This window comes from Drosophila subobscura, chromosome U (genome assembly GCF_008121235.1).
Source record: "Drosophila subobscura isolate 14011-0131.10 chromosome U, UCBerk_Dsub_1.0, whole genome shotgun sequence".
NCBI classification, from domain to species: Eukaryota; Metazoa; Arthropoda; class Insecta; order Diptera; family Drosophilidae; genus Drosophila; species Drosophila subobscura.
Window position 1 is genome coordinate 22,432,217 of NC_048534.1, and position 26,630 is coordinate 22,458,846.

General features: G+C 41.2%; 3 protein-coding genes and 1 non-coding gene across 11 annotated transcripts; 2 read left to right on the top strand and 2 right to left on the bottom strand.

Annotated features, from left to right (window-relative positions):
- The first annotated feature begins 1,161 nt into the window (after positions 1–1,161).
- On the top strand, positions 1,162–16,108 carry LOC117900308 (embryonic polarity protein dorsal). 8 transcript variants are annotated; one of them, XM_034810628.1, is made up of 10 exons: positions 1,169–1,389; positions 2,376–2,446; positions 9,699–10,070; positions 10,133–10,311; positions 10,368–10,762; positions 10,819–10,897; positions 13,300–13,407; positions 14,952–15,014; positions 15,086–15,699; positions 15,762–16,108. In XM_034810628.1, the coding sequence occupies exons 3-10, from the start codon at positions 9,718–9,720 to the stop codon at positions 16,062–16,064; spliced, it is 2,094 nt and encodes a 697-aa protein (XP_034666519.1). In that variant the 5' UTR covers positions 1,169–1,389; positions 2,376–2,446; positions 9,699–9,717; the 3' UTR covers positions 16,065–16,108. The 8 variants fall into 8 exon arrangements, 6 of the variants coding, with proteins under 6 accessions (XP_034666516.1, XP_034666515.1, XP_034666519.1 ...); XM_034810629.1 differs by having other exon boundaries at positions 1,170–1,389; positions 15,086–15,306; positions 15,807–16,108; XR_004649274.1 differs by lacking the exons at positions 13,300–13,407; positions 14,952–15,014 and having other exon boundaries at positions 1,163–1,389; positions 10,819–12,245; positions 15,262–15,699; positions 15,762–15,909.
- Positions 16,109–16,239: 131 nt separating this feature from the next.
- Positions 16,240–17,562, top strand: LOC117901385. The gene is made up of 4 exons (XM_034812111.1): positions 16,240–16,289; positions 16,957–17,112; positions 17,176–17,340; positions 17,404–17,562. Exons 1-4 carry the CDS (start codon positions 16,269–16,271, stop codon positions 17,560–17,562), a joined length of 501 nt encoding a protein of 166 aa, XP_034668002.1. The 5' UTR covers positions 16,240–16,268.
- A 177-nt stretch (positions 17,563–17,739) lies between these two features.
- On the bottom strand, positions 17,740–19,599 carry LOC117901387. Its single transcript, XM_034812120.1, has 5 exons — positions 19,401–19,599; positions 18,794–19,349; positions 18,229–18,611; positions 18,143–18,175; positions 17,740–18,085 (listed from the first exon to the last, which is right to left on the bottom strand). Exons 1-5 carry the CDS (start codon positions 19,553–19,555, stop codon positions 17,740–17,742), a joined length of 1,473 nt encoding a protein of 490 aa, XP_034668011.1. The 5' UTR covers positions 19,556–19,599.
- Positions 19,600–19,929: 330 nt separating this feature from the next.
- Positions 19,930–20,000, bottom strand: Trnag-gcc. The gene has a single exon. It is a non-coding gene; the product is annotated as a tRNA-Gly (tRNA).
- Positions 20,001–26,630: the final 6,630 nt, after the last annotated feature.

Genomic DNA, 26,630 nt, shown 5'->3' on the forward strand with positions numbered 1-26,630 from the left:
GAACTCTGCAACTTTATGTGGGAAATTTCGGCAATTTGCAGACTGTTGCATGACCTTCGTGTCGTCTGTTGATAAGACTATCAGATCAAAGAGTGTGGAACAGGCTGGCATACATTTTGGTTAAGAAATATTTAGCATATCAATAAACTGGCTGAGTAAGTGGGGAAACCAGCTTAAATGTTGCCAAAAATGCTATAAAATGTTAATTTTGATCAAAGAATTTCCACCTAAATACAACAAGATTCAAATAGTCTCATTTAAAAGCAGAAAATCATGTAAATAATCTGGAACAAAATATCATATCAGATTTAGGAAGCTTCATCATATATTTTTTCGGAAATTCCCAGCCACAATTTGCATTATCTTGAGAACGTGCCAAAAACTATCTTATCTCGCTGCCTTACCCACTAATGTTTCATTTTAAATCAATATTTTTCCTATCAAATGGGAACTAATCAGCTGTACTTATAATGTTTCCTCTGGTAGCAGTGTGCCTCCCCCCACGCTCTTTGTGTGATTCTGCAACTTATCAAATTCCATGGAAATTGGCATCCCGAATGCCAGAGTTCGCCCGGAAAGTGAAAGCAGCTCCGGCTAGAGCAGTGGCACGCGGAACACGGACCAAGTGAGTCACATTGGGGAGCTGAAATTTATGCCACAACAAATGCCGGCGCAGGATAATGTATCCTTTTTCCAGGAATCCAACGCTGAATCAGGCCTCTCTGCCAGTGGGCGGTTCGGGGATGAGTCAAAAACACGCAGAAAGACACAGAGACGCGGCGAGCCTGCATTTTCATTCATAAAAGCGAGAAAAGCTTTGCCTGCCGCGAGGATGAGTCACAGGCCGTGCGCTACACTGGGAAAAAGTACGAGTACGAGGCTGTGGTCAAAACTGCTGCCTGCCTGCCCCCACAAAGGCCGTTGATTGTTTTGCTTTTGCATTCAGCCACATACGTGACTCAACACAGCTGCTTCAGATCGTTTTTTGTGACGCCACTTGCTCTCTCACTGTCACTCTCTCGCCCGCTCTCTTGAGACAGCTTAAAAGTTTGATCTTTGTATTTGTTTGTGCTTTGACAACAACTCCAAGTGAGCCCGAAAGCTTTGCTATCGTATCTGTCTACGGTATTGGAAGTTTTGTTTTCTTTACCGCGCTCGCCGCAGAGTCTTCAATTCGCTGGCGTCGTGATCGGTTGTGCGTGTGTGGAACAACAGTAACTCTGTGCTGTGCCTCGTTTTTGTGTCTTCTTTCGTTGCGTTTCTCGATATTAACGCTTTTGCATTCGCGCATGCTTAAAGCTCTCTCTCTCTCTCTGGCTGCGCCACTGTCTGCCGTCTTGCGACAGTTAAAATACCAGAAAAAAACCTGTGCCCAGAGTGTTGAACAAAGTTTGTAGATAAAAAGTACTGACAAAAAAAAAATGCGATGCATGAAATGTATAATTGAGTTTTGAGCGAAGCAAGTTTCACTTGCTGGCAAAAGCAACAGCAAAAGCAACCATCGAACCGACTCTGCACTCGTATCGTACATGAAAAAACCTTTTTAACGGCACACGTATTGATAATTTCGATTAAAATTGAACGTTTTACCGATTAGATTACACGACGCACATCGACAATTTGTTGCCGTTGTTTGTGTCCCCCCTTAGTACTTATTTACCATAATAAAACAAAGTCAAAGCTAAAGAGACAGAGACACGGAGAGACAGTGAGAGAGAGACACGACAGACGTCTGCATGGTGGGAGAGCAACAAATTAAGAAATATTAAATCCGCCGCCACTGTTTAAAAACAAAAACAAAGTTGATGATGATCGCATAAGCATAAAGCCCGGAATTCCCTAGAAGAAAAAGACGTCATTATAAAATCGCGCCAGAAGAGCGGGACGCGCTCTCTCTCTCTCTCTATGTCTGTCTGTCTGTCTGTTTGTGGGTGTCTCTCTCACTTTTGGCTGCTCTCGCTTTCGTCTTGGCTTTTGCTGTAGTTTCTGTTCTCCCTCTCTCTCTCTTGATATTTCTTTTGATATTATCGCACTCTGTTCTCGTGTTCGTTTTTCGCGCAAAAATTATAAAAAGAAGAAAAAAAAAGATTATTTATCTATATAAATAATATGCAAACCGGTTTCTGTAATAGTTGCTGTGCCTGTGACTGTGTGCCTGTGTTCCCGCGCCTGTATTCGTGTGTGTTTTCTGTGTATTAACATTAAAAGGAATTTTTTTTTAACCATAAATAAATGGCTTATTTAGCATTTAACTAATTTACATAACGGCACTCATCAAGGCTCGGGGGAAAACTAAATATAAAGCAAAAATAAATTTAAAAGGAAAAATCTACATACAGCGCAAAAGTGTATTAAATAGTTCGTGTTAATTTCAGGTGCTTCTCAACTGTAACCCACTCGTGTGATCAATGCCTATGAAACGTCGACAAGTCACTCCTTGATTAAGGTGAGTTCCCCCGCCCATCCATGTCTACAGGTTAGACGGCAGTCTCTGGGAAATCCTAATGAATATTCAGATTTCACATTGAGATGTTTCTTGGTACAGAATTACAGAATAATTACATCTAATAATACACAATTTCTAAAAATTCTGTATAATGAACTGATAGTTTTATAGACCGTAGACATTTCGTATAAATCTATAAATGCTCAAAAGTTATAAACAAATTCGGAAAAAAGAGGCTGTATCGATGGAATAATGGAATTTTCTAGTCGTTTTGATTTAATGTCCCAATTTACTATAATTGAATGTACAGCAATAAGTTAACAAATAATACATCTTGAGAGTTTTCACTGTACACACGCTTTACATTCCATTGTTTATTAGCTCCCAAATGTTAATCGTAACAAAAAACAGCTGCTTCTGTTTCTATTTTCTACTAAACGAACAGAACAGAACCTAACCTAACACGGCATAACAATCCACACTCAAGCCAATATCATAACAAGGCAACTTCAATCGCATTCCCATGGCATAGAAATTCCCCAAATATGTATGTGTAATTGTTCGCCCAAAATTCCTTTTGCAGTGTAAGCCTCAAGCTTTTTTGGGGTTGCCCTTTCTTTCAATTGTGCTCGCTCCCTCTGCGGCACAACTGCACACACCTCCCCTGCTGCGTATTAAATATTCCACCGTTAATACAAACGATAAACCGAAACAATAACCAAAACACCTGTGTATATGGCAGCGCAGTCCACCCAGTCTCTGCCCTCTGGCGCTCAGCCGCTGTCAGCGTCTGTCACAAACGAAAGTTTCTTACGAGCACGTGTGTGTGAGTGTATGTGTGTGTGCGTGTGTGTGGGGGGAAAAGCTTTTTGTCAATTCGCTTTCAGCACAGTTCAGTGTGTTCGGGTTCGCCTTTTCCTCCTCCTTGCACTCTACTCTACGCTGCTTCGTGCGGTCTCTCTCTGCCTTACACTTGCATTTGTTTTTCCGGCAAGCCAGTCCAAAAGCAGAACGGAACCGAACCGAACTGAGAGGTTGGTTTTTCAATTGTTTCATTTTCATTCTAAGATCGACTCGATGCGTTTGCGGTTGTGCTGACGGCTAACAGCTAACGGTATTGTTTTCCTTTCGTTGCGTTTCGTTGTATTTTTTCGCCAAAGAAGAACAAAACAAAACTCAAACAAAATCCCAAATAATATTTCTTGACTTAATCCAAAAACCGCAAATAAAAATTCATTTTTTGTCGTGTGTGTGGAAAGCAAAATAAAAAAAATCTTTCGTCATGTGTTAACTGGTACTGGTCCTTGGCTTAATTTACAGGTAATTATGGAGAGGCTTTTAGCTAATTCGAAGTAATTTTAAAACTGCAAATGGAAACCGGCTGCTGCTGCTGTGGCTGCTGACTCACATCCAAAGTGCTGAAAACGAGTGAAAAACATCAGGGAAAAGTACAGAGCGTCGTTTCTTTTTAACCAAAGTCGTCTACGATATTCAAAGCTTTGTGAGTGCTTACAGATCTAAGGCCAAGTCAATAGATGATGCTACTCTACTCATTCCCACAATGGGCAGTTTCCCCGTATGCTAATTCCGCAATGATTGATACAGTGAGGCGGAGCTGGGCAAGGCCCCACTTTCTGCAAATGATCAATCAATAGGAATTCTGTTACCACAAGTGTGGGAGGGAGTACATTCATACGTTGTGTTTGTGGATAGAAGAGTGAAATACCATATCATATCGAAGTGTGAATATAATAATTGTGAAGTGACGGATATTTTATATACATTTTAAATAAAATTTTCCCTGCTCCAATATCACAATTCTGCATCAAAATATTCCGCAAATCATCTGCCTTTTACTTCCTAAATGCAAAGTAAAAATATGTAAACCCCCGTCTGTAGAAATCCTCTTCTAATTTCAACATTCGGAACTAGTTCCATCGATTTGTCAGCATAACAGTTATTTATTTTTATTTGAGCTGTAAATTGCTTGACGCCAGCGATCATTAAATTGTCTGTCTGGAAGTTTTGGTAACTCGTTTTCAGTTGGGCGGCCCAGCAGTTGAGGAATTTTTGCAGCTGCTGCTGGCTGCTTCTACTTTGATGTTGATGTTGATCTTAATCTTAATTTGTAGTGCTGGCGCCACAAGAACCTTTTTATTTATTTTTTATTTTTCTGTTGGGGTATTAAAATTGCATAAAATTAGCATATTAAATGATCGAAACGAAATGTTTTTATTTTATTTCTGTTTATTTACTTTTCTACTTTTTGCGATCCACCAACTGGAGAGTGTCCGGCTCTGAGCGGTGGAGGGAAACGTTCTTTTATTAATCAATTTAATGGTTGCGAAATCCATACGCTTTCTGTTTAGTAACAATTTATCAGGTGGCATTCGTGCTAGCGATGGTAGCGTGAGCTCAATCCCTTATCAATCAATTAAATATTCATCACGCTATCATCGCTACTCCTGGGTCTAGTCTATTTATATAGTCGCAATCTCCAGTGTGTTATCATCGAGCTGTGTTTTCGGTATTTATACGCTCTCCACCTGTGCATTGTCTGTCTGTGCGATACGCTTTGCTGGCCATATCTGATGGGTTCTAAACGGTAGCGCATTTGCCTTTGCTTACCCCTGCTAACGGGCATAATAATCTCTATATGGTCTCAATCATAAATTGTCTATGGAATTGATATTACTACAATATTTGCTCATATAATTTCGTACACACACAGCAGCTGGCTATCGATTTTCATATTTCCAAGAAGTCCTACCCGTGGGTAACTGACCTATTCCTGTTGTGCCTTTTCCCCGTAGAGTCACGCATTTGCTGAATGATATTCGCCCACACGAGTGACTGTGGCACACGAGCAAATTCCTGACATATTTCAATTCCTTTTCGAATATATAACCCATTTAGATTTTGCACTGTGACTCATTGTGTTTCTTGGAAAGAATCGAAATATTTTTGTTTATTAAAAATCTGCACAGTACATTTTGGCATACGTACACCCTATAGGATATATGGATTTGCTCTTGCCCATTCCCATTTCCCCCAGCATAAACCTAATTATTATATGCATATTCTTTTGAAATCAGTCACAGAGCTTTCAAGAAACTGGCGCCAAGCGTTGACAAGTGCCTTTATCCCACCCATTTTTTGGTGGCCATTGAAACGGAAATGCCAATATATGTATGAATCTACCTTATGCCTATTGCATACGATATATTCGTATGTGCAGATGTGTGTTTGGATGTACTTGAATATATTTGTTTATAGTCGATACGAAAACAAACAGTTGCCCCTGCCGTTGATGCATTTTATGGTAATTTTTCAGATACCTTTGCATCTTTTGCTTAGATTAGGCGCTGTGCAATTTCCTTTTAAAAAGATGTGACTCAACATTGATGGGATGTTCGATTTTGAAGTGCATTTAGCTCTGGAATATTCCTAAAATTGTGGCTATAATTGTGTCTCCTGCGATCAAAGTTTTGCGATCACCATTTGAGGTATTTTATGTGTGTATTTGCGGTCCCCAAACGCGGTTTAAAATCATCCTTTTCTTATAAAAAACTCACTCTGAAAAGCGTTCAATGAATCATTCAACTTGTATCTTATTTATTAATATTTACTTAGTTGTGTTTAACAAATATTCTGATTTCCCTTCCATAAATGTGTTGTTTTATTCCATTATTTGTTGTCTCCATAATATTTGCTAAGACATTCAATCAGAATCAGCAAACTAGTCAGCCATTTATGGCTTTCAATCGCTTCAACTGTGTATCCATAAAACACGTGTACGATCGATCGATTTATCTATTGATTGAACTGTTTACACAATTGCCCAGCTATAGCCAAAGTTTATTGACATCGGGCAATAAAGTTTTCATTTCATTTTCCTTACGTTGTAGCTGAGTATATTTTCCTGACACAAAATTGGGACAACTGCCCCGAGACGAGTATGAAAATTCCTTGAAAGCAGCAGCAATAAATACACGACACAAAACACAGGCAGATACAACAAAATATTCAACAACCAGCGTATATAAGATTATTAACAAATTAAGTAAAATAAAAATAGCAGAAAGCTTCTTTCTCTACGACAACTACACAACGTCGAAGACGACAAAAACTTTTGCTGGTCAGAGGCGTGCATAAAGAATTCTGTGTGTGTTTTTGATTTTTTTTCTCGAAAAACATTTTGCTCGGTTCAGTGTTCAGACATTAGGCGAGTACTCAAGACGCGTTCTGCTCTCTGTGTGTGTTTTGTTCGGTCAACTAAAGAAAGATTTCTCATTATAGATATTATATATACAAAAAGGTATATAAAGATATAGCTAAAGACTCTGTGAAAGAAAAACTTTAACGCCGTGTGTGTGGTTTTAAAAGAAAGAGCGAAGAAGTGAAATAATAATGCAAGAAATTTAAAAAAAAATTGTAAATCTATTCAAGCTAAAAAATATTACTTTAATCTAATAAAAATTCGAATTTAAATCGGTTTGGTTGGTTTTTGAAAGCCCTTTGGCAGCGCAACGTTCGGCCGTGATAAGTGAAAGGTGATTGATTTATAGCTAAATGATCTTCAAATTGATTATCTAGTATTCTTATTTTAACTAGATCTTGTTTTATATTTATTTTACATTTGTTGGCCAGCATCCAATTGGCTTTTCAATTCGCTTTTCAAAATGCAAATAGTTTCGTGACGTAATCTTTGCTTTAATCTTTTGTGCAACATGCGAAAGTTTTTGAATCTAATTTGTACTATTTGAATCTACAAAAAATATTGATATATTACTGAAAGACTTAAGGACAGCACGTGGACACTTTTTAGCCTGTTCAAAGGCTTTCAATACATTTTTCCTCCATTTAATTATGAATAGTTTTGTCCTCTGTGAGACAGTTGGTTCGGCGCATGATTTATATTTCGAAATGCTCTAATTGACGCACAAAAAGCATTTGACAGCTGCGAAAAATATGATCGGAAAATCGAATTCTTTTAGGGGAAAACACATGTATAAATACGCATGTACATCAATTCGATAAGCTGGCCACAAAACATGTTGAATTAAATAACAGATAGTATTTGTTTGCTTAGGAATTTTCAGGAGGGAATACAAATATTTAGATGGGATTAATGGGTCTAAAAGTTGCTGAGTTATTTCGCAAAATATTTATTAATTTACTCATGTTTGTTTTGTTAAAGAAATATAATTTTCTGTTATTTGTATATTCTGCAAATGTTTATTCGATATTTTTTAATTCATTTTTTTTCGTGCCGCTCGTCATGCGGTATTCGAGAAACGCAAGATTCTGTTTGATGTCAGTTGGGTAACTTTATGTTCTGGAATTCAAGGAAAGATTGGCAGCCACAAATAAGGACTAAAATATTTTCAGATGCACTTCCATATTTTGTATCCCTGGATTCATAGATTTCTGAATCTTGTGATGCATGCTGTACTCTCTGCTAAAAGATTAACCAAGAATGAGTCACTTTTAATCTAATATATAACAGATGTACAAGTAACGACAGTTTTTTCTGATGTTTCGTTGTCTGCAAGAAAAGATGTAGTACATATGTATGTATGTATGTACTTATGTCTGTATGTATGTATACATCCAAAGTTCGTTCACCTAAAAATAAAAAATACAAAACAAATAAAGTGCTGATTAATTAGCAGATTCGCTAGCAGTTACAGTCAGAAATTGTATCAGTTTACTTTTCCTACATGAAACACATTTTAATTCTTTGGTTAAATAAAGCAGCGATTATGCAGCTTATAAATATATAAAACAAATCAATAAGCTGATGAGCAATACATTGAATACAAATAAAATCCCTGTCAATGCATAACTCATAGAATTCCATTTAATTTGAGTGCATTTAAACAGCGCTTTATAGACGATAAAAAGGAGATAAAATACGTAAAGTAGAAAGAGATATTTCAGCTACAAAAAATTACAAGAGTAATACATAATTTACACCCATCTAAATCTAACAATAAAACACAAAACATCCGAAATTGGCACACGTTTTTCTTGGGTAGTTTGTGGTGTGTTTTTCTACCCCATGGCCCGCAGTTTGGTTCGAAGGGGATCGGTTCAGATCAGATCAGACCAATGCACGGACGTAGTTTTGTCAGCCATTGACGTCTGCTAGACCAATGTCTAGACATGAACGGAGAAGCAGAGAAACAGAGTGAAAACTCTGAGGTCATAGCAGCTACTTTGTCTTAGTCTTTGCCCAATATAATCGCTATACATTAGCTGCTATATATTGGCTGTATGATCGCGTTGACAATGCCCCCAGCCCACCATTGATAAAATGTTTTTGTTTGGAACAAACTCTATGCCAAAAAGAAAAGCTCCAAGCTTCGAGGAGGCCAAACTGCGAGGCGTTCTATATGTGCAGGCAGATCTCTATATATATAGGTACTACCTGATATATAGAGTAAAAGCATATGCGCTCTCTATGGGTGGATTTTGTCGCTTTGTGGCCGCCGCAGTCGCTTTACGCGTTACGCAAAATGTTATTTTTAAACAGCACGCCCCGGAGCGGCGTGGCCGGACCAGACCGGACCCGGCCAAAAAGGAAAATATACACACACGTGTCTGTATGTAGCTGCCATTGCAGTCTGCAACAAATACTACACCTTAATGACCCCTAAATAGTGCAATTAATAATGTCCGAATATTGTACACAAACGCCCACACACACAGCCAGCAGTGGGATTACGCGAGTATCTGGTTCTGGCTGAGAGTTCTTGCAGATATTCAGTTCCATGCCAGACGCTACACGCTGCGGTTCGTCATAGTTGCTGGTCATAGCTAGGTATAGCCAGCCAGAGCCATACATATATTAAATATATAGTGTACATATAACTAAGAAGTGAATCAAATTGTACAAGTGATTATTTTGGGTTCATAACGTCATCGTCTGGCGCTCATTTTTCTTCGCAAATTAATTGTTGAAAGCTGAAAAAGGGACAAGGAAAATTTAGATAAATCTTTGCATACATAAATATGTACTACATTTACATATTTTAACGTACATTTTACTTACATATATTTAAGCAGAAAAATGTTCCTCAATAGCTGTTAAATTTATCAAAGTAAATATGCAAAATATCGATCGAGTTCCAACATAAATTTTCCCCTAAAAGAGTAAATGTTTAATCGTAAATTTACTTAGCATTAAATAATTTTAGCAATCATCACAAAATCTCTAATCTCTCCCTCTCTCTTTCCCCCTTTGCAGTTAATTTTTTGGCCACGAAATGTTTCCCAACCAGAACAATGTTGCCGCTGCCGGCCCTGGTGGTCCGGCGGTTGATGCGCAACAAAATCTCAACTACAATGGGCTGCCGCAGCAGCAGCAACAGCAACAGCAGCAACAACAATTGTCACAATCCACGAAGAATGTGCGGAAGAAACCGTACGTGAAAATAACGGAACAGCCCGCGGGCAAGGCGCTGAGATTTCGATACGAATGCGAGGGTCGCTCCGCGGGCTCCATACCCGGCGTCAACTCCACGCCGGAGAACAAAACGTATCCAACCATCGAGATTGTGGGCTACAAGGGACGTGCCGTCGTAGTCGTCTCCTGTGTGACCAAGGACACACCCTATCGGTGAGTGTGAAGCGAGTTTTATGGCTAAACTGTGGATATTTATTTGGAAACTCTTTTCACAGTCCACATCCACACAATCTGGTGGGCAAGGAGGGCTGCAAGAAGGGCGTCTGCACGCTGGAGATCAACAGTGAAACGATGAGGGCTGTGTTCAGCAATTTGGGCATTCAGTGCGTCAAGAAGAAGGACATTGAGGCGGCCCTGAAGGCACGCGAGGAGATACGCGTCGATCCTTTTAAGAGTAAGTGGAAGATCCATCTACCAGAAATCTTTGACTAATATTTCTGCCTCTTCCAGCGGGTTTCTCGCATCGTTTCCAGCCCTCGAGCATCGATTTGAACTCGGTTCGTTTGTGCTTTCAAGTATTTATGGAGAGTGAACAAAAGGGACGCTTCACCTCGCCCCTGCCACCGGTCGTCTCGGAGCCAATCTTCGACAAGAAAGCCATGTCCGATTTGGTCATTTGCCGGCTGTGCAGCTGCTCGGCCACGGTGCTGGGCAACACGCAGATCATCCTGCTGTGCGAGAAGGTGGCCAAGGAGGACATCTCCGTGCGCTTCTTTGAGGAGAAGAACGGACAGAGTGTGTGGGAGGCGTTTGGTGACTTTCAGCACACGGATGTGCATAAGCAGACTGCCATTACCTTTAAGACGCCCAGATATCACACGCTGGACATCACAGAACCAGCCAAGGTGGGTTCAAGCTACGAACTTTGAGGACTTCTAAAGTAAACTTCGATTATTCTTAGGTCTTCATACAGCTGCGCCGCCCATCGGATGGTGTCACCAGCGAGTCGTTGCCCTTCGAGTACGTGCCATTGGATTCAGGTAAACACACGTTCTGGAATCTTCACCGGCACCTCAAGCGAAAGCCGGACGAAGATCTCTTTCAGCAGATACTCACGTTGGATGCCAAGCGGGAGGCGCCCACGATTGAGGTCATCGATTTGGATACACCCAAGTTGGAGGTGGTGCAGTCGCCACTGGAGGTAGTGTCACCTGTGGCTGCTACAGAGGAGAATATGGTAGAAGAGGAGTCCTCGCCTGTGGCTGAAACTGTGGCAGATCAGAGTGGAGAACAAGTTCCTCAGGACATGGAGGCAGCAGATGCCGAGGCAGAAGCCGAGGCTGAACGTCTGCGCTCGGAGCAGGAGAAAGAAATCGACACAATCATTGATGAAAAGGTGCGCGAGTTGGAGCAGCTGGAACTGGGACAGCGCTTGGAGCCGCGGCCACTGACAGCCAACGACAAGATCACCGAATGGATGAGGTCCAGCGAGATTGAGCAGCAGCCGCACGAGCCGAGTCCCACACAGGTGGAGAGCGACGTCCCAGACTCGTCGCAGCTGCTGGACTCTGCCATCGAGCCACACCTGCAGCCCACGGACGAGGACAAGACACTCAATGAGCTGCTCGAGCAGGTGGCCGAACTGGATGAGATTTACACGGACTACAAGGTGCAGCGGGACACGTACAACAATACGCTGCAGAATGAGCTGGCTGGCAGTGGGCTGGAGCAGGAGTTGGACCGTCATCCGGCCATGCAGGTGGAGGACAGCTTCGATGATGCTGCCACCTACACGAGCCTACAGATTGCCTTCAAGAATCCCGTGCTCATACCCATGGATGACATAATGCCACCCACACCGCCCATGTCGCAGTGTGCGCCGGAGGATGCCCATCAGCATTACGATGCGGTGGAGGTTAATTCGCAGTCGCTTACGTCGACCCACAGGCCAGTGCCTCCAATTCCAAGTGCCAGCATCAGCACACCGCTGCCCGTGCATGTGACTGCGCCGGAGGAGGAGAAGCTGCCGCCGCTGCCACCCAAGAGGATACGCAAACAGGACAGCAATGCGGAGAATCGTTCCATCGAGGCCAACACGGTCCAGGGGGATAACCTGCCGCCAACGAAGCGCCTGCCGCCGGCGCCAACGCCCAAGAATCCCAACTTTAATACCCTGCCACGCCAGAAGAAGCCAGGATTCTTCTCGAAGCTCTTCTCGCGGCGCAAGAGCAAGCCAGATCTGGCCCAGACCCCAGCCGACAGCTGCTCCCATTTGGAATCGAAGACCAACAGTCGGGAGCCCAGCATTGGGCACTTTAACATGCAGGATCCGATGCGCGCCTCGCTGCGGTCCGCCAAGAGTGCGGCACCCGCGCAGACAGCCAGCAAGTCGAGTCCCATAAAGTCGGGTGGCGCCAAGAAGCCGCTGAAGCTGGGCAAGCCCGTGGGCCGGAGTGTGAGCAGTGTGTCGGGCAAGCGGCCGGCGTATCTCAATGCCGATGTGGTGCACATACCGCTGAAGGGTGACAGCGCCAACAGTCTGCCCCACCACTCACCCCTGGAGGCGTACTCGCAGTCCAGCACCATAACGGTGGGTGGGGCACTGGATAGACGCACTGCCTCTGCCTTACAGCTGGCCGAGATCCCCATACTCGAGGGCGGCATGGAGCTGGTGGCCATTGCCGATCGTCAGAGTCTGCACAATCTCGTGAGCTCCATCGAGGGGCACTTCAATGTGCAGCTGGATCCCAATCTTGACCTGACAGAGGCGGAACACTTTGCGCTGTACACGAGTGTGCCACCGCTGGCGGCGGCCAGTGAGTTCGATGAGACCTCCGCCTACTATACACCCGTCGATGCTGGGGAGATACTCACCCCCGAGCAGGTGGCCAAGCGGCTGGCGGCAGCAAATGGCCTGAACTAGGAGGAGCCCAGGGAGATTTTGTTATATTTTTTTTAAGGAATACGAAGGAAAGGAAATCCAACGAATAATTCAACGAAGGGGCAAAGGAAAGCCCCCAAGGGGTTGCATATTTTTCCAGGAAATAAAACCCAAGGCAAAGAGGTCACCTCTTCATGGGAATCTTTTGCGGAAAATGTCGCCCCGTCTAGAACCATAAATTGTCCATTTGTCGGAGAGCCGGCGACTGAAAGTATCTTTCGGCGCGAGGGCTCTCCATTTTGTATTTGTTTTAGATTTGATAATTGTGCTAAAAGTTTATCCAACTGCGGATAATACTCGTATTTTGTAAGACCCAAAGAGCAAAACATTTCTGATGTGCTGTGCTGGGAGCGAAACGAATTGTTGTTGTCCAGGTCCCCCCGAGGAGACCTCAACTGAATTTTGTATTTAAGCGAAATCTCTCTAAGGATTTCCCAGGAATATCTCCAATCGATTAACGAAGAATATGACCTGTAGCCTATCTATGTTTTGTTTTTGTAGATCCAGCACACCTGAGGCGGAAGCGTCAGAAGACTGGCGGCGATCCCATGCACCTGCTGCTGCAGCAACAGCAAAAACAGCAATTACAAAACGATCATCAGGATGGCAGTAAGTTACCAGTAGATTGTGTATTTCTGCTACATATAAATGTACATTCTGGTGCTGGGTTTTGTCTACTTTACTCTTTGTATGGTGTTGGGTTTTGTACCCCTTACTTTTGCTGTGTTGCTGGGTCTCTGTCTCTGCCCTTTGCGGGGATGTGTTGGCATCTAATCTTGTCTTGAGATGTTCAAACATCACAAACTGATCCTACCTAATCGAATATGCGATATTTGATACTTGTTTTTCGGTATACCAAAGACTTAACTTAACTATTCATCTGCCTTGATGATGTATTACTCGAATAGACTATTAGAAATGATTAGCAAGCACTCAACGCACACACACACACAAGAAACACTACTTAAATGAGAGTTACCTACTATATATTTGATATATTGCTCTAGTCGAAAGTTATAGCATTACTATTGATACAGAAATTGATTTGAAATCAACTAAAACAAAACTTTTGTCGCTTTTCTACTCGTTTACTCGTAATTGCGAAAGATATTTGATATTTTTATATTCATGAAATGGGAACGTTCGAAACAAAATCAAAGAAATATTTTATATAAAATATTGTAGTTTAATAAAAACAGAAAAACCAAAAAACAAAAGTTGTTGAAACGAATTCGAATACTTTCAAAAGGTGTTTTTATTCAAAACTGAAAAGAGGTTATAAAATTAAAGTAAGTTTTGCTCAGGGGTTGCCGGGTTTTTAAGGAAGTTCTTTTTACTCTGAGTAAGTTCTTAATCGCAGTTTCCAAGTGCTCTTAAAAATGTTTGTTTAATTTGTTTGAGTTTGATGTTTTTGGTTTGTTTGTTGCATGATGAATATTTTGTATTAAATTTTGGTTTAGTTTTTATATATTTTATGCGTCATAGTATAGCATTTTTTCTATCAGCTTTAAAAGCAACTTTTCTTTTCTACTAACACTGGCCTTGACCTTATTTTAAGCTGGTTTTATTTTAGCAATTTAATGTTCCTACTTTTCGACTTTCACCTTTTTTTGTGTACTTATCCTTGGGACTCTTTATTCCCTCTTTTCAAAGAATTTTCCTATAATTTGAGTTTATTTTGGAACTGCTTGCAGTTTGAATATTTAACAATTTGCAGACCTTTAATTAATAAATATTTTTAGACCTTTTCGCCAAGTGTTGTACTGTTGTTGTCTTAGGATAAAGAGCATCGGCAATAGGATTGAACCTCTGCAGGTGCTCTTTCAGCTTTAGTTGAATTTTTGTAGCTTTTAGACCTTTGCAGTGTACAATAAATAGCACGATTTTTGGTTCAATATGGCAAAAATTATATTCTTTAGCGTCTGGCAAGGCGAAATAATTTTAAAAGAAATGACAACATTTATTCACAATTTTTTTTGTTAGTCGTTTTGTAAGATTTCCCCCGTTTATTGCTTTGCTGTTTTGTTCCCTTTGAACTAACTCAATTTAACTTCCCTATTAATTTGTTTTGTTGGCTGTCTTACTTAACCTTTACTTATATTTATTTTATAATTTTTTAATGCTTTTATTTATTGTTTTGCTTGGCTCTTTAGGACAAAACAACATGAACTGTTGGAATGCACAGAACATACCGCCCATCAAAACAGAACCGAGAGGTGAGTGGTGGCAATCTGCTTGCTGGTTTACCATATACTCGAATGCAATTTATAATAAATGCCATCTGCAGATACCTCACCGCAGCCCTTTGGCTTGTATCGGGCACCGCCAGAGTTGACGCCTTCGCCGCAGCCGTTGTCGCCTTCGAGCAATTACAACCACAACAGCACGCCCTCGCCTTACAATCTAGCTGCCACGCCCACCAATGGACAGCAGCAGATGATGTCGCCCAACCACCCACAGCAGCAGCAACAGCAACAACAGCAGCAACAGCCGCAACAGCAGCAGCAATATGGTGCCACAGAGTTGGGCAACAACTATAATCCCTTTACGCAGCAGGTTCTGGCACAGCAGCAACATCAACAACAGCAGCAACAACAGCAGCAGCAGCAACACCAACAACAACAGCAACAGGCAATGCAATTCCATGGCAATCCCTTTGGCAACACTGGCAGCAGCCATTGGGAGAGCAAATTCTCGGCAGCGGCTGTGGCAGCAGCAGCAGCGGCGGCAGCAGTTGCAGCACCCGCCAGCAACACCAGCAACACCAACAACAACAGCAACAATCTTAGCAATCTCAACAATCCCTTCACGATGCACAACCTGCTGACATCGGGGGGCGGTGGCAACGGCGGAACGGGCCCAGGCGGCAATCTGCAATGGAATTTGAGCACAAATCATTTGGTGAGACGAATTTTAATTAATTGTTGTAATTTAAATTTATATTTTAATCATTTTGCTTACAGCACAATCAGCACACGCTTCACCAGCAGCAACAATTGCAACAGCAGCAGCAGCAACATGCACCGTCCATGCATCAGTTTGATAACAACGGTTCCAACAACCCCAACAATAATACCAACAACAACAGCAACAACACCAACAACAACAACACAAATGCGAGCAACCAACCGGATAATGGTCCAACGATCAGCAATCTGCTCAGCTTCGACAGCGAGCAGTTGGTTCGCATTAACTCAGAGGACCAGCAGATACTGCGCCTCAATTCCGAAGATCTGCAAATATCCAACCTATCGATATCTACGTAATACCTTAAAGAACCCAGAAAGAAACAGTCAAATCATATAAATAATGAAACGGATAAGGAGGAGGAGGGAAATGATTAAGCATTAACCCTTATCGACCTGGTCGTCATCATATTGATTGTTTTAGTGTTTTTGTTTAGTAATTAATGTAAATGTAAATGCAAAGTGTAAAATGAGTGTGTTTTTGTAGGTTAATGTTTTTTAAATATGAATAAATTAAACGTTTTAGTAGTAATATGAAAAGCAGTTGAAGCAGGCTTTAACTTTATAGAAAACTTGGAAAAAAATATATTAAAACAGTCTCTGTGGCTCTCTCTCCCAGTGTGGCTTAGTACTTAAGGGTGAGTTTTTAGGTCTGCTTATTTCCTAACATATCTATCATCTACAAGTCCAAGTTATCCTTCAAAGGAATCATTAAAAGTGAATGAAGTAAACCCCAATTCAGATGGTTTAAATTCCAAAATTAATTCTCTTTGCCATTTACAACAGTCTGGGCAGCTACAGTTGTTATTGAAATGTGCAATGAACCTTACCACGTGCACATTATTCAATCTAATTCCGAATCTAATTCCATTTATGAGTTTGGCTGGCTTTTCCATTCTAGTTCAAGCTAATTATTAATAAATCAGCTATCGCACATATGTAATTATGAGGCTAATACTGTTTTAATGGGTGGCAAAAATCTTCAGCTTTTCACTTTGTTTTAAGCTTTGCTTTGGGCAACATTTAAATCAGTTACCGAAACACTAGAAACAGAAACAGAAATGAATTTAAAGTGCATGCGGATGATGTGTTCAATTATTTTACTTTTACTGTTTGACATTAATGCTGTAAGAAAATCGTAAACTGTGAGAGTGAAAGCAGCGATTAATACTGGGAATTTGTGTACTTAAAGGTCGACAGCAAACTGGAGTTTACAAATGTCAAATGCACCATGCTGGATAGAAAATTCGCCAACTTTGAACAGTGCTATCTGAAGGCGCAGAATCGCACCTATAAATACATTACCATCGAGGCTGTTCTCTATCAGAAACCAGTTACCCAGTTTAAGGTACGCAAAATAGTTGCAAAAAAAAGTTCTATAGAAATTTGTGTTCTCAACCATTCATTTAAGGTTAATTTTGCATTGTATAAACGCTCGAATGGGCTACAACCGATCAGCATTAACACGACCATAGACGGCTGTAAGTTATTACACAACGAGAGGAATCCCTTGTCTTTGTTTCTCTTTGGCCTGTTCAAGACGTACTCGAACATCAACCATTCGTGTCCATTCGATGCAAGTATCCAAAGCAACAGGATTGACTGTGCATCACTCATTTGATTTTTGTACATTTTGCAGCATGATTTACTGGTGGAAAAGCTGCCCACCACATTCGTGCTGCATCACATGACAATGTTTCTGCCCTTTCCCGCCGGTGACTATGTCTTCAACAGCAATTGGATTGCCAATGGAGTTAATCGGGCTAATGTCAGGGTGCATGCAACTCTAGACCAATAGAGGATTTGATTTTATTTTTATTAACGGACAGCTCCGCATAACGGACAGAGGCTATTGCTCATCTCTTGTGAAGTAAATGGTAACATTTATTTGTGCAAACAAAATATATAAATTTAAAACAGCAAACTACAACCAAAACAAAATAAATGCTAACCAATAACTAAATAAATATTAATATTAATTGGACGATTCCTTATTTTCTTCCGCTTCATTAAGGAATTCCTTTATGGACTTTTCTTGCTTAGTGTCAACCTTCTCCTCTGCAGACAGCTTTGGGAACAAGCGTTCCTTGATCATTCTGACTGCCTGTGGAATGGATGGCGGCGGTGCATAGCCGGGTAGCACATAGTCGGCCACAAAGTGTAGCACGCGGAAGGTGGCCTGCTGGTAGACCTCTCTCTGGATGAGGCACTGGCGTATACGCTGCCCCATGGTGGCAGCCAGGCAGCTCTGAAGCAAATCTACCTGATCCTTCATCTGCTGCGCACAGAGCTCCAGCTGCTTGGAGTGCTCCAAAAGCTTGCTGCGGGAGCAGGAAAAGATTTAAAGACGAATCTCAGGAACCAATTTCATTGCTTACTTGTACTTCTCCTCCGATTCGGCTTGAAGTTTTTTTGTGTTTTCCATTTCCTTGTATATTTCTTCGATGACCTTCATCGTGCGGACTGTCGCGATGTTAGCCAGCTCCAAGTTGGCGGCCTGCCCCCCCGCTGGATGTCCAAACTCTTTTGAAGGTCGCGATGTAACTGTGCAATTTGTAGCATTTGCACTTCCTTGTCGGCATTGGCAGAAAAGACTTCACCGTTCAAGGTGTCCTGCCACTCTTTCAGGTTCTTAATCTCTTTATTCTTTTCTTTCAGCTCAACGGACAGTTGCTGCTTCTCGCTCTTGATCTTCTCCAGCTGCAGGTGCAGCTCCTCGTAGGAGAGTTTTGTATCTGCAGCCTCGCGATATGATTGCAGCAGCTGATCATTGAGAGTGCCGTTGCGACGCTGCTCCACGGAGAACAGGGAGGTGTAGAGGTGGAGCTGGTTGCGGGTTTTCAGTAGCTGGGGGAGCAGGAATTGGAAAGAAATTACTAAGAGTGGGAACAAAAGCAGCGTAAGATTATTGGAATTGCCCCAAGAATTGACATAAAACGAAAAGCCCTTTGACATTTCTCACACAACTTCGATTCAGCTGTCAAAACTCCCAAAAATTCCCAATTTAAATTCCAAGACTATCTACTCACAATCTTCTTTTGATCCTCCAATTGCTGTGTGATTTGACGTACGCTCTCGCGCCGCTTGCGCCAGGCGTGCAGCATAATTGTGTTGAAAATCTTCAGGCTGGCCACGCGTGCATCCTGATCGCTGCTGACCACAAAGCTCACACGTCCCTTGGGTACGTCGGACATCTCTGCCGCATCCTGCAACAGCAACTTGGACATGCTGGCATCCAGGCCAGCGGCAGCCACTGTCTGGTTGTCCTTGCTGCCCGGCGAGGGCACATGGGCCACCAGCTGATACTGGCCTGTGCGACGGGCCTCCTTGATGTCCATTTGGGAGACGGATTTGCGTGCCCGATAGTTGATCATGGCTGCCGTCTGCTGGCGCTTCAGCGTTAGAATGGGAGCCAGTGGCTTGGGCTCCTTGAGCAGACTCGTGACCTTGGGCATGACCGTGCAGCTGCGCTGTCCGCAGCGGGCAACAGTGGTGGTCAGCGAGGTGTCGGACGATGAGGGTGTCAGCAGTCCAGCAGGTGGGTGCTTGGCAAGCAGCTGCTCGTTTTTCTTTTTGTCGAAGGGGCTAAAGAACTATTTAATATAATTATTATTTTTATTTATTATGGATACTCACCCATTGTTCTTGTTTTGGTTGCTGCGCGGCGTGAAGCTGCGACGCTTTTGCGATGTGCCCGGAATGAGGGACTTGGTGTATGGAGCCCGAGCACGGGGCGATTGGGTCTGGCCAGTCAATTGTGTTTGACGAATGCGTGGGCTTTTGGGCTTCATATTTACTAATCACTTAATCAAATATTTTAACTCGAAATGGATCAGAAATATTAACAATTTTATTTTATTTTAGTTTTTTTTTTCAAGAGAGAAGTTTACAAGTGAACACCACAGAAAGGAATGACTTATTCGACTGAGATTTCAGCTATGAACTGATTAAACAGTGTTTTACTAGAAATCAGGGCCTACTGAGTTGCTTCAAATTTATTTTGAAACGAATTCGACATGGAAAGAAAAATCAAAATGTATGGCAAATTTTTGCAAAATGGTTTTAAATTACAAAAAAGATATTTAAATTTTCAGTTACTTCTTATTGGTTGCCCATAAAAAAACACACAAAAGTGTTTGTTTAATAGAAACCAAAAAATGATTTCTGCATCGGCCGGGAATCGAACCCGGGCCGCCCGCGTGGCAGGCGAGCATTCTACCACTGAACCACCGATGCTGTGTTATTTTGGGTAATTAAATATTTAAATTTAAATATGAAAATTCAGATTTTGTGTGCTTTGTTTTTTATAAGTGAAAAGTTATCTCTCTTTCTATTCATAAATTGTAGATTATTCCCTCGAAGTATTTCTTGGGAATCCAATTCCTAGACAGTCGTCAGAGTTTTTCTTGTAAAGGTTCATTGATTAAAATCAATTTTGTCTGGAATCCTCTCAATTGACACATGACAAATTTGGATCCGCAAAATGAAAGAACATTGAGTTCAAAGCAACAGTCACATCCTGCGGACAACAGCACCCTAACACATACCCACACTCCCACGCAGACCCCACATCCGGTTGAGTTCTCACACATAGTAACTCGATTCGGTTGCGGCATCCGTTTGCTATTTTTTTGTGATACCCTTAGATGGGTCCTATAAGTTTTGTTGTAATGTTTTTTAAGCACCAAGTTTTCTTATACGAAGTTCATGTTACATTAAGTTATAAATAATTCAGCCATGGGGATAACTATTTTATGTGAAGCCATAGACAAAGATCTCAATAGCCAGCAAGGGCATATATATTTCGGCAACTTTCCTGCCATTGCCATCCATTTTGCCAGGGGCCGAAACCCAGACATGGGACCCAGTTTCCGCTAGATTGGGCGCCAACTTTCTGTTCGAATCAGCCGGACCCAACTGAGGTGGGAAACTTTCAAACTCACCACGGCAGAGGCAACGTACGCACCGTTTGAGTGTGCGCAGGCAGGCGAAAGCTTTCTTTCGAATTGCCGCTGCACCACGCCTCTGGTCGCCCAGCCTGACTGAGTGGCGGCCCTAGGACAACTTTTGGGTCTGTGGTTGGGGGGCAAGCGGCACTCCGTGTGGCAGTCAAGGCGGTGTCGGCTTCATTAACGGTTCGACGCTGCTGGCAAACGGTTCTTTCCTCTCCTTGGCCAACAGGGCGCTGCGAAAGCTACAAAAAGGACGCGAACGAAAAAGTAACGTAAATTGAAATTTAAATTTGATTCGATTGCGAACAAATGCTAATAAAACAATAATGAAACATATAAATTAACAAAAATTATTGTGCTGGAAATAAGATAATCAAAAAGTGTTTATCTGTGTGTGTAATATTACGAAAATTCGAAACGAACATAAAATTTATATTGAAAATTGAAAATCACACAAAGTACATTGAATTATTGCCTTTTGCTGGAATTTCTGATTTAGGTGAGTTCTGGATTTTGTCTATAAATAATCTATGGCCGCTGCGTGATTACAAAATACCAAAATTGTTTATAAATAATAGGCCATTAAGGCAAACGCGTCCAAAACCAATGAACATCAATGGAATCGGTTTCTCCCAGCATATCAATTAATTCAATTCCATTGGGATCTTACTCAGATTCCCCCGATGAGATACCAGTTCCGATCCTAATACTCAGATGCTTACGTCTGCGGGAAAAAGTAATCAAACTTAATCATTATTCGATTCTTCGACAAAAGCAGCGTCATAGTACATGATGTATGCATATGTATCTCTCCTTTCTCCCTGGTGACCAGTTCTGGTTCTGCGGTTTAATATAAAGTATGTGATTTGATGGGAACAGCGATTATAAAGCCGGGCGAATGATAATTCTGACGTGTTAACTGGAATCATGTTGATTGAGTGAGCGCTCGACTAAAATTCCCAGAAATTCGTAACGTTACAAAAATGCATAGACAAATTTTTAGAATAAAGTGCACAATTATTCTTCGAAATTGAATGGATTTCCTAGTAGTAGAGATATGTTAATAGAGGTTAAGAATTTTAATTGTTTAAATCTAGTGTTGAAATCATTTGAACTGTGACAGCATTGATCTAAAAATATTTTAGTTGTTAACCCTTTGGAATGGGTTTAAGGGGAAACTTTCATTTCCGTCCCACTCTTTCTAATGCACATTCAGCCCGCATTTACACTAGATATTAGCTATCTTCATGTAATTAGAAATATTTATCAATTCTTGCTACACAAACATTGTACGATAAAAACTGCACTTTTGAGTCTTATGCACCATCAAATGGTAGAGACATAAATTAGTGATTGGTAATTGTAAAGATATAATTGATAAATATCCGTGATAGTTGAAGAAGTGTTATATAGATAATTGTATGTTCCTATAAAGAACCAAACCTTTTAGTTCTTGGATTACTTAATGCGAATATCTTATATGAGTAGCATTAGTTTGTGAAATTTAAGAAATTTCTTACAACAATTTGAAGCTCTTCGCATTACTATGAGAAATCGAATTAAAATGCGCACAGCTAAAACGCTTTAAGAGAATCAATTGAAATGGGGATTGCTGGGAAAAACAATTAACTAAATAGATTTCAACTCCTTAGAAAGCTGACCTTTTGTCAGTTGTGCCACTGTCTTCCACCGTAGACAAATACAGTGAACACTCTTTAAAAGTGCCTTCCGCAATAATACTAAAATAATAAGTAGTCTCTCTAGCACGGGTGTTCACTGTCTTGGCAAAAACAAAACAATAAAACTTTGCAATTGCAGTGGTCGATTCATTTCCAGTTCCAGTTTCAGTGAGAAATGGCAATAAGCTCTAATCCGACCCAACCCATTGCCTGGCACGCTCCTGTGCCTTACCCCTTCCGCTTGGCCACAGCCCCAACGATTTCGCTGTGCTTCACAAATCGCTGGAACATTAATTAATTAACAGTTGTTTGTGCTGACTGTTGCTATTATTGCTGCTGTTGTTTTTTCTGTCGTTGCGGTGTGTTATTGTTGCTATTATTGCTGTTGATTTTCTATAAGGCAAAAACCACACATAAAAAATGTTAAGTCTATCGCTATTACTGCTCTCCCTCTTGCTCTCGAACTTACCTGAAGTTGTGAAATGACAAAGTCAAAGTCCCAAAGTCTTTGGCTCAGACAACCTTGATATGGTCACCAGCCAAGCAAATTAACGAAAACAAGAAAGAAAGATGAGCTTCTGGGTTCGAAACTGTAGATACTCCAGCAGATTCGGCTGACAATTTACTTAGGAAGCTTATTCAAACACAGCAGATACAACTAACACGACCATTATGACACGTCTGTTACTGCTGATAGCTCTGAGTTGTCCAAACTTAAGCGAAATCGCTATACCCACTGAAAGAGTACAACAACAACAGCTTAACATTGCATGCGGAACTCGAACGCAGATTCGAACTCGAACTCGAAATGAGCATCAACTTTGCAACTGCATTTACCAATTATGCAATGCAAAGAGACTGGAAACTGGAATGGCAAGGCAACCACCGACACACATGTGCATACACACATTAATACATACATATGTATGTATGCACACTCTTCCGAAACTTGATCGCACCAAGCGCACTCGCTCTCAGCAGATTTCCGCCTGGGCGAACAACACTCTCACTTGCTCTCACGCTCACTTGTTGGCCGATGCTGCTGCTTTAACTGAACATGCGTATGGGGAGAGGGAGAGTGAAACAATTGAGTTTACCTAGCAAGTGCCTCTGCATCTGCCTTTACCTGCACCACCATGGGGTGATTCATGCTCGTTTTCGGGGAATCCAAAGCCAATCAAGTGTGCCCCAAAGAAGGCAGACGGACAGGTTTTCTGCTTTACCTTTTCGTTTTTTTGTTAGTATGCCAAGCTAAAGTTGGGCTAATCCACGAATCAGTTACTATAGTCGTGGCTCAAGGAAGCGCACAAACAAAAGTTATGTGATGGAAGGCGGCACTGACTGCTATTCTAGAAGCTTTGCTGGTAATGTCTTGTGCATATTATGTTTGTTCTGGAAGTATTGAAATGTACGGTAAATATGTATGGAGATCATTGACCCTTTTGGCACCAAAAGCCACCAAATCAGTTCAACTGTGCGCACGAGCTTTTAAAAATCTTTATCAACATGAATGACAAATATTCCACAAAACAAACCACTTGCTTGATTGGCCCGCAGAGTAAACAAACAAACACATTTATCATAAGCTGAACTTTGAGTTCTCCTTAGCATTTACTGGTCACTTTTTTCCATAAATACTCGTACTACGTGCGTCGTTGAAAAGTAAAGCTAATTGCTCCCAAGAGATCAATTAAAATGCACTTATTTTTTTTTCGTTTCGTGTGCCGGCGTTAAGGAAAGAGGAGGGCATAAAAACTTCGACGTGGTGTAGTTTTTTATTTTTGCCTATGCTTCTCTTTATCGTCGTGTCTCGCTGCTGGGCAAACATTTAGAGTTCATTTGTAATTTTGCTCATCTTGTTATTGATATTCCCCCCTCTGGCCATTGCCCGCTGCATGACTGAATGTCTTGCATGTTAATGCTCTTAGTCTATCTCTCTCTCTCCCACCCTCTCCCTCTCTTTATTTTTTCGTGGCGGACGACCTTTCGTTGTGGCTCCACTATTTCATGGAATGGTCGCATTATAAACAGTGGCCTCAAAAGCGATAAAAGAGGAGGAGGAAGAGGAGCAATAAAAGCAGAAACAACAACAAGTGGTTGCTCAACTCTGTCGCGTCGCGTTGCCTCCCGCCTCCCTTCCCTTCACATCTCTTGTGTCTTTGTCACCATTCGCTTTGGTTCGGTTCGGGGTTTGGCTTTGTTTGTCTGCAGTCTCTCCCGCTCTCCTCCGCTCGTACGCGTGTGACCTTGAATCATACATGTGCCAGAATTGCAGGGGTACGGATTTTTTGCCCGCTTCGCTTTCGTCTTCTCTGCTCTGCCCGCTGCTGCTGCGCTGCTCGGATGCTGTTGATAGGAGCTCTCGAAAGCAAGCTCAAAATAAAGAGATGGCAAAGTTTGACGTAGAAATCGAACTGTTTCGACGTCACTGAATGGCTGCAGTGATCCAAATTAAAGTGATGTTGAAATGCTTGAAGAAAATTTCGAGACATACATAAATGAAAACGCAATTTATGTTTGTTTTCCCAAAGTATGATTCATAAGTGCAGAGTTTATGTGTAATATATACAGATGTTTAACGGATAAACATATCCGATTGTTTCACGTTTTTATTCTATTAACAATCTAAACTTTTTCCATTCATAATTTAAATTCCATATAAAACAAATAGTTCTGTAGTTGCAGTTTCTTGCTCTGTTGATTTTATTGTAAAACTTCTACGCGAATAAATAGCTTTTGGCAAATACATCTCACAGAATGCAGTCAGTCGATCCAGACGCTACCCACGCCCCATTGCGATTTTGTTTTTAGTTTGGATATTTTGTTGCCCAAAACCAAACAACAGAAATAAACTATACAGATCTGCATATAGTATGCACCGACAATAATGAAATTTTTCTGCCCGATTTGCAATCTCAAACAGAAAATATTTTTCCACCGATGGATGTGTATTTCGTGCTCGTGTTTATTTAAATGACTAAAATCTGGTGATGGAACAGAAGCCAAAAATTGAGTTAATAACTCAGTCTCTGACCTTAGGCGGTGTCGAGAGTTTTTGGTTTTTTTCTTCTTTCTGTTTCGTCTATTGCTAGTTGGGGAATTTGTCTGTTTAAATTAGCAGCGCTATATGGATTTTATAATTTACATTTGGCCGAGGGTCGAATCGGGCTGGTTACTTTTCAGGTATGTCAATTCTTGGGAAAATCAATACGAAATGGAGCTGTCAATAATTCATAAATAGAGCTTCTTTGTTGTGCCAGGGGAGGGGAGAATTGTGGGTATAATTCGCACACATTTGCATGCATTTATTTATGAATATTTTACATTGGTGCCCAGGCAAAGGAAATGAGAGTTGGTGACCTTTTAGGCCATGTACTTCAAGCTCGAATATCTTGCATGCTGGACGAATTGTCAAATCCAAAAAAAAAACCTTTTTGAGTGCCCAGAAAATGTATTGTGGGAAAGCATGTGGAGTTGTGGGACTTTCCGTCTACTCTTTCGTTGGATTAGTCACTGAAATGATAAAAGAAATTATTATTAAGTATTTTATGGTATTTATAGTATCTGATTCAAATAATTTCTCACATTCCAGCGCACATTAGTTGTAGGTTTTCCACCTATGACCTGATCTCTTTCATCTTTTCCACACATTTTGTTTCAAGCAATTTTTAATTCCACGTTTTACTCGATTGATTGTACTCTTTGTACTCTGTTCTTGCATGCTAAATATGTTTGCAAAAAGGCTTTCAGTTTTGAATACCTAAACGTGTAACCCCTCATGATCATAGATCATCTTTGAGTTCTGCGAATGTGCTGAATAAAATTCTTCTCAGAGCAAAGAACATTTATTTATACCCAAAATCGAATTGTGGAACACCTGCAGCGTATTATAAAAATCTCAACACTTTGCCATACCCACTTTAAATTCAATAATTTTTGTTTGCGTCTTGTTACGTCATTGAAAGTACAAAAAAGAAATGAAAATAAACCGAAGAATACGCACAAGGAACAGCGATAAACAACAAAAGAAAACAGCAAAACAAACAATCAAAGTAAAGCCAGCTGCAGGAGTCGAAATTGTTGATACTCTTGGAGATCCATCATGGAAAATGAACCATTAAAAAGAGGGAAATATGATTTCCAACGTATGAAATTTCTACATATAATTTTAAATATTATAAAGATTTTTTATATTTAAATAAGTTGAAATAACTTATTTTAGTGCGCAGCAAACA

Excerpts from the sequence above, each read along its gene's own strand:
- LOC117901385 (XM_034812111.1), top strand. The coding sequence starts at position 16,269 with ATGAATAAATTAAACGTTTTA. Across the intron at positions 16,290-16,956 it reads TGAATAAATTAAACGTTTTA|GTCGACAGCAAACTGGAGTT; the intron begins GTAGTAATATGA and ends GTGTACTTAAAG. Across the intron at positions 17,113-17,175 it reads AACCAGTTACCCAGTTTAAG|GTTAATTTTGCATTGTATAA; the intron begins GTACGCAAAATA and ends CATTCATTTAAG.
- LOC117900308 (XM_034810625.1), top strand. The coding sequence starts at position 9,718 with ATGTTTCCCAACCAGAACAATGTTGCCGCTGCCGGCCCTGGTGGTCCG. Across the intron at positions 10,071-10,132 it reads ACCAAGGACACACCCTATCG|TCCACATCCACACAATCTGG; the intron begins GTGAGTGTGAAG and ends CTCTTTTCACAG. Across the intron at positions 10,763-10,818 it reads ACATCACAGAACCAGCCAAG|GTCTTCATACAGCTGCGCCG; the intron begins GTGGGTTCAAGC and ends GATTATTCTTAG.
- LOC117901387 (XM_034812120.1), bottom strand. The coding sequence starts at position 19,555 with ATGAAGCCCAAAAGCCCACGCATTCGTCAAACACAATTGACTGGCCAG. Across the intron at positions 18,176-18,228 it reads AGCTGGCTAACATCGCGACA|AAAACTTCAAGCCGAATCGG; the intron begins GTCCGCACGATG and ends GGAAAACACAAA. Across the intron at positions 18,086-18,142 it reads GAATCGGAGGAGAAGTACAA|CAAGCTTTTGGAGCACTCCA; the intron begins GTAAGCAATGAA and ends CTGCTCCCGCAG.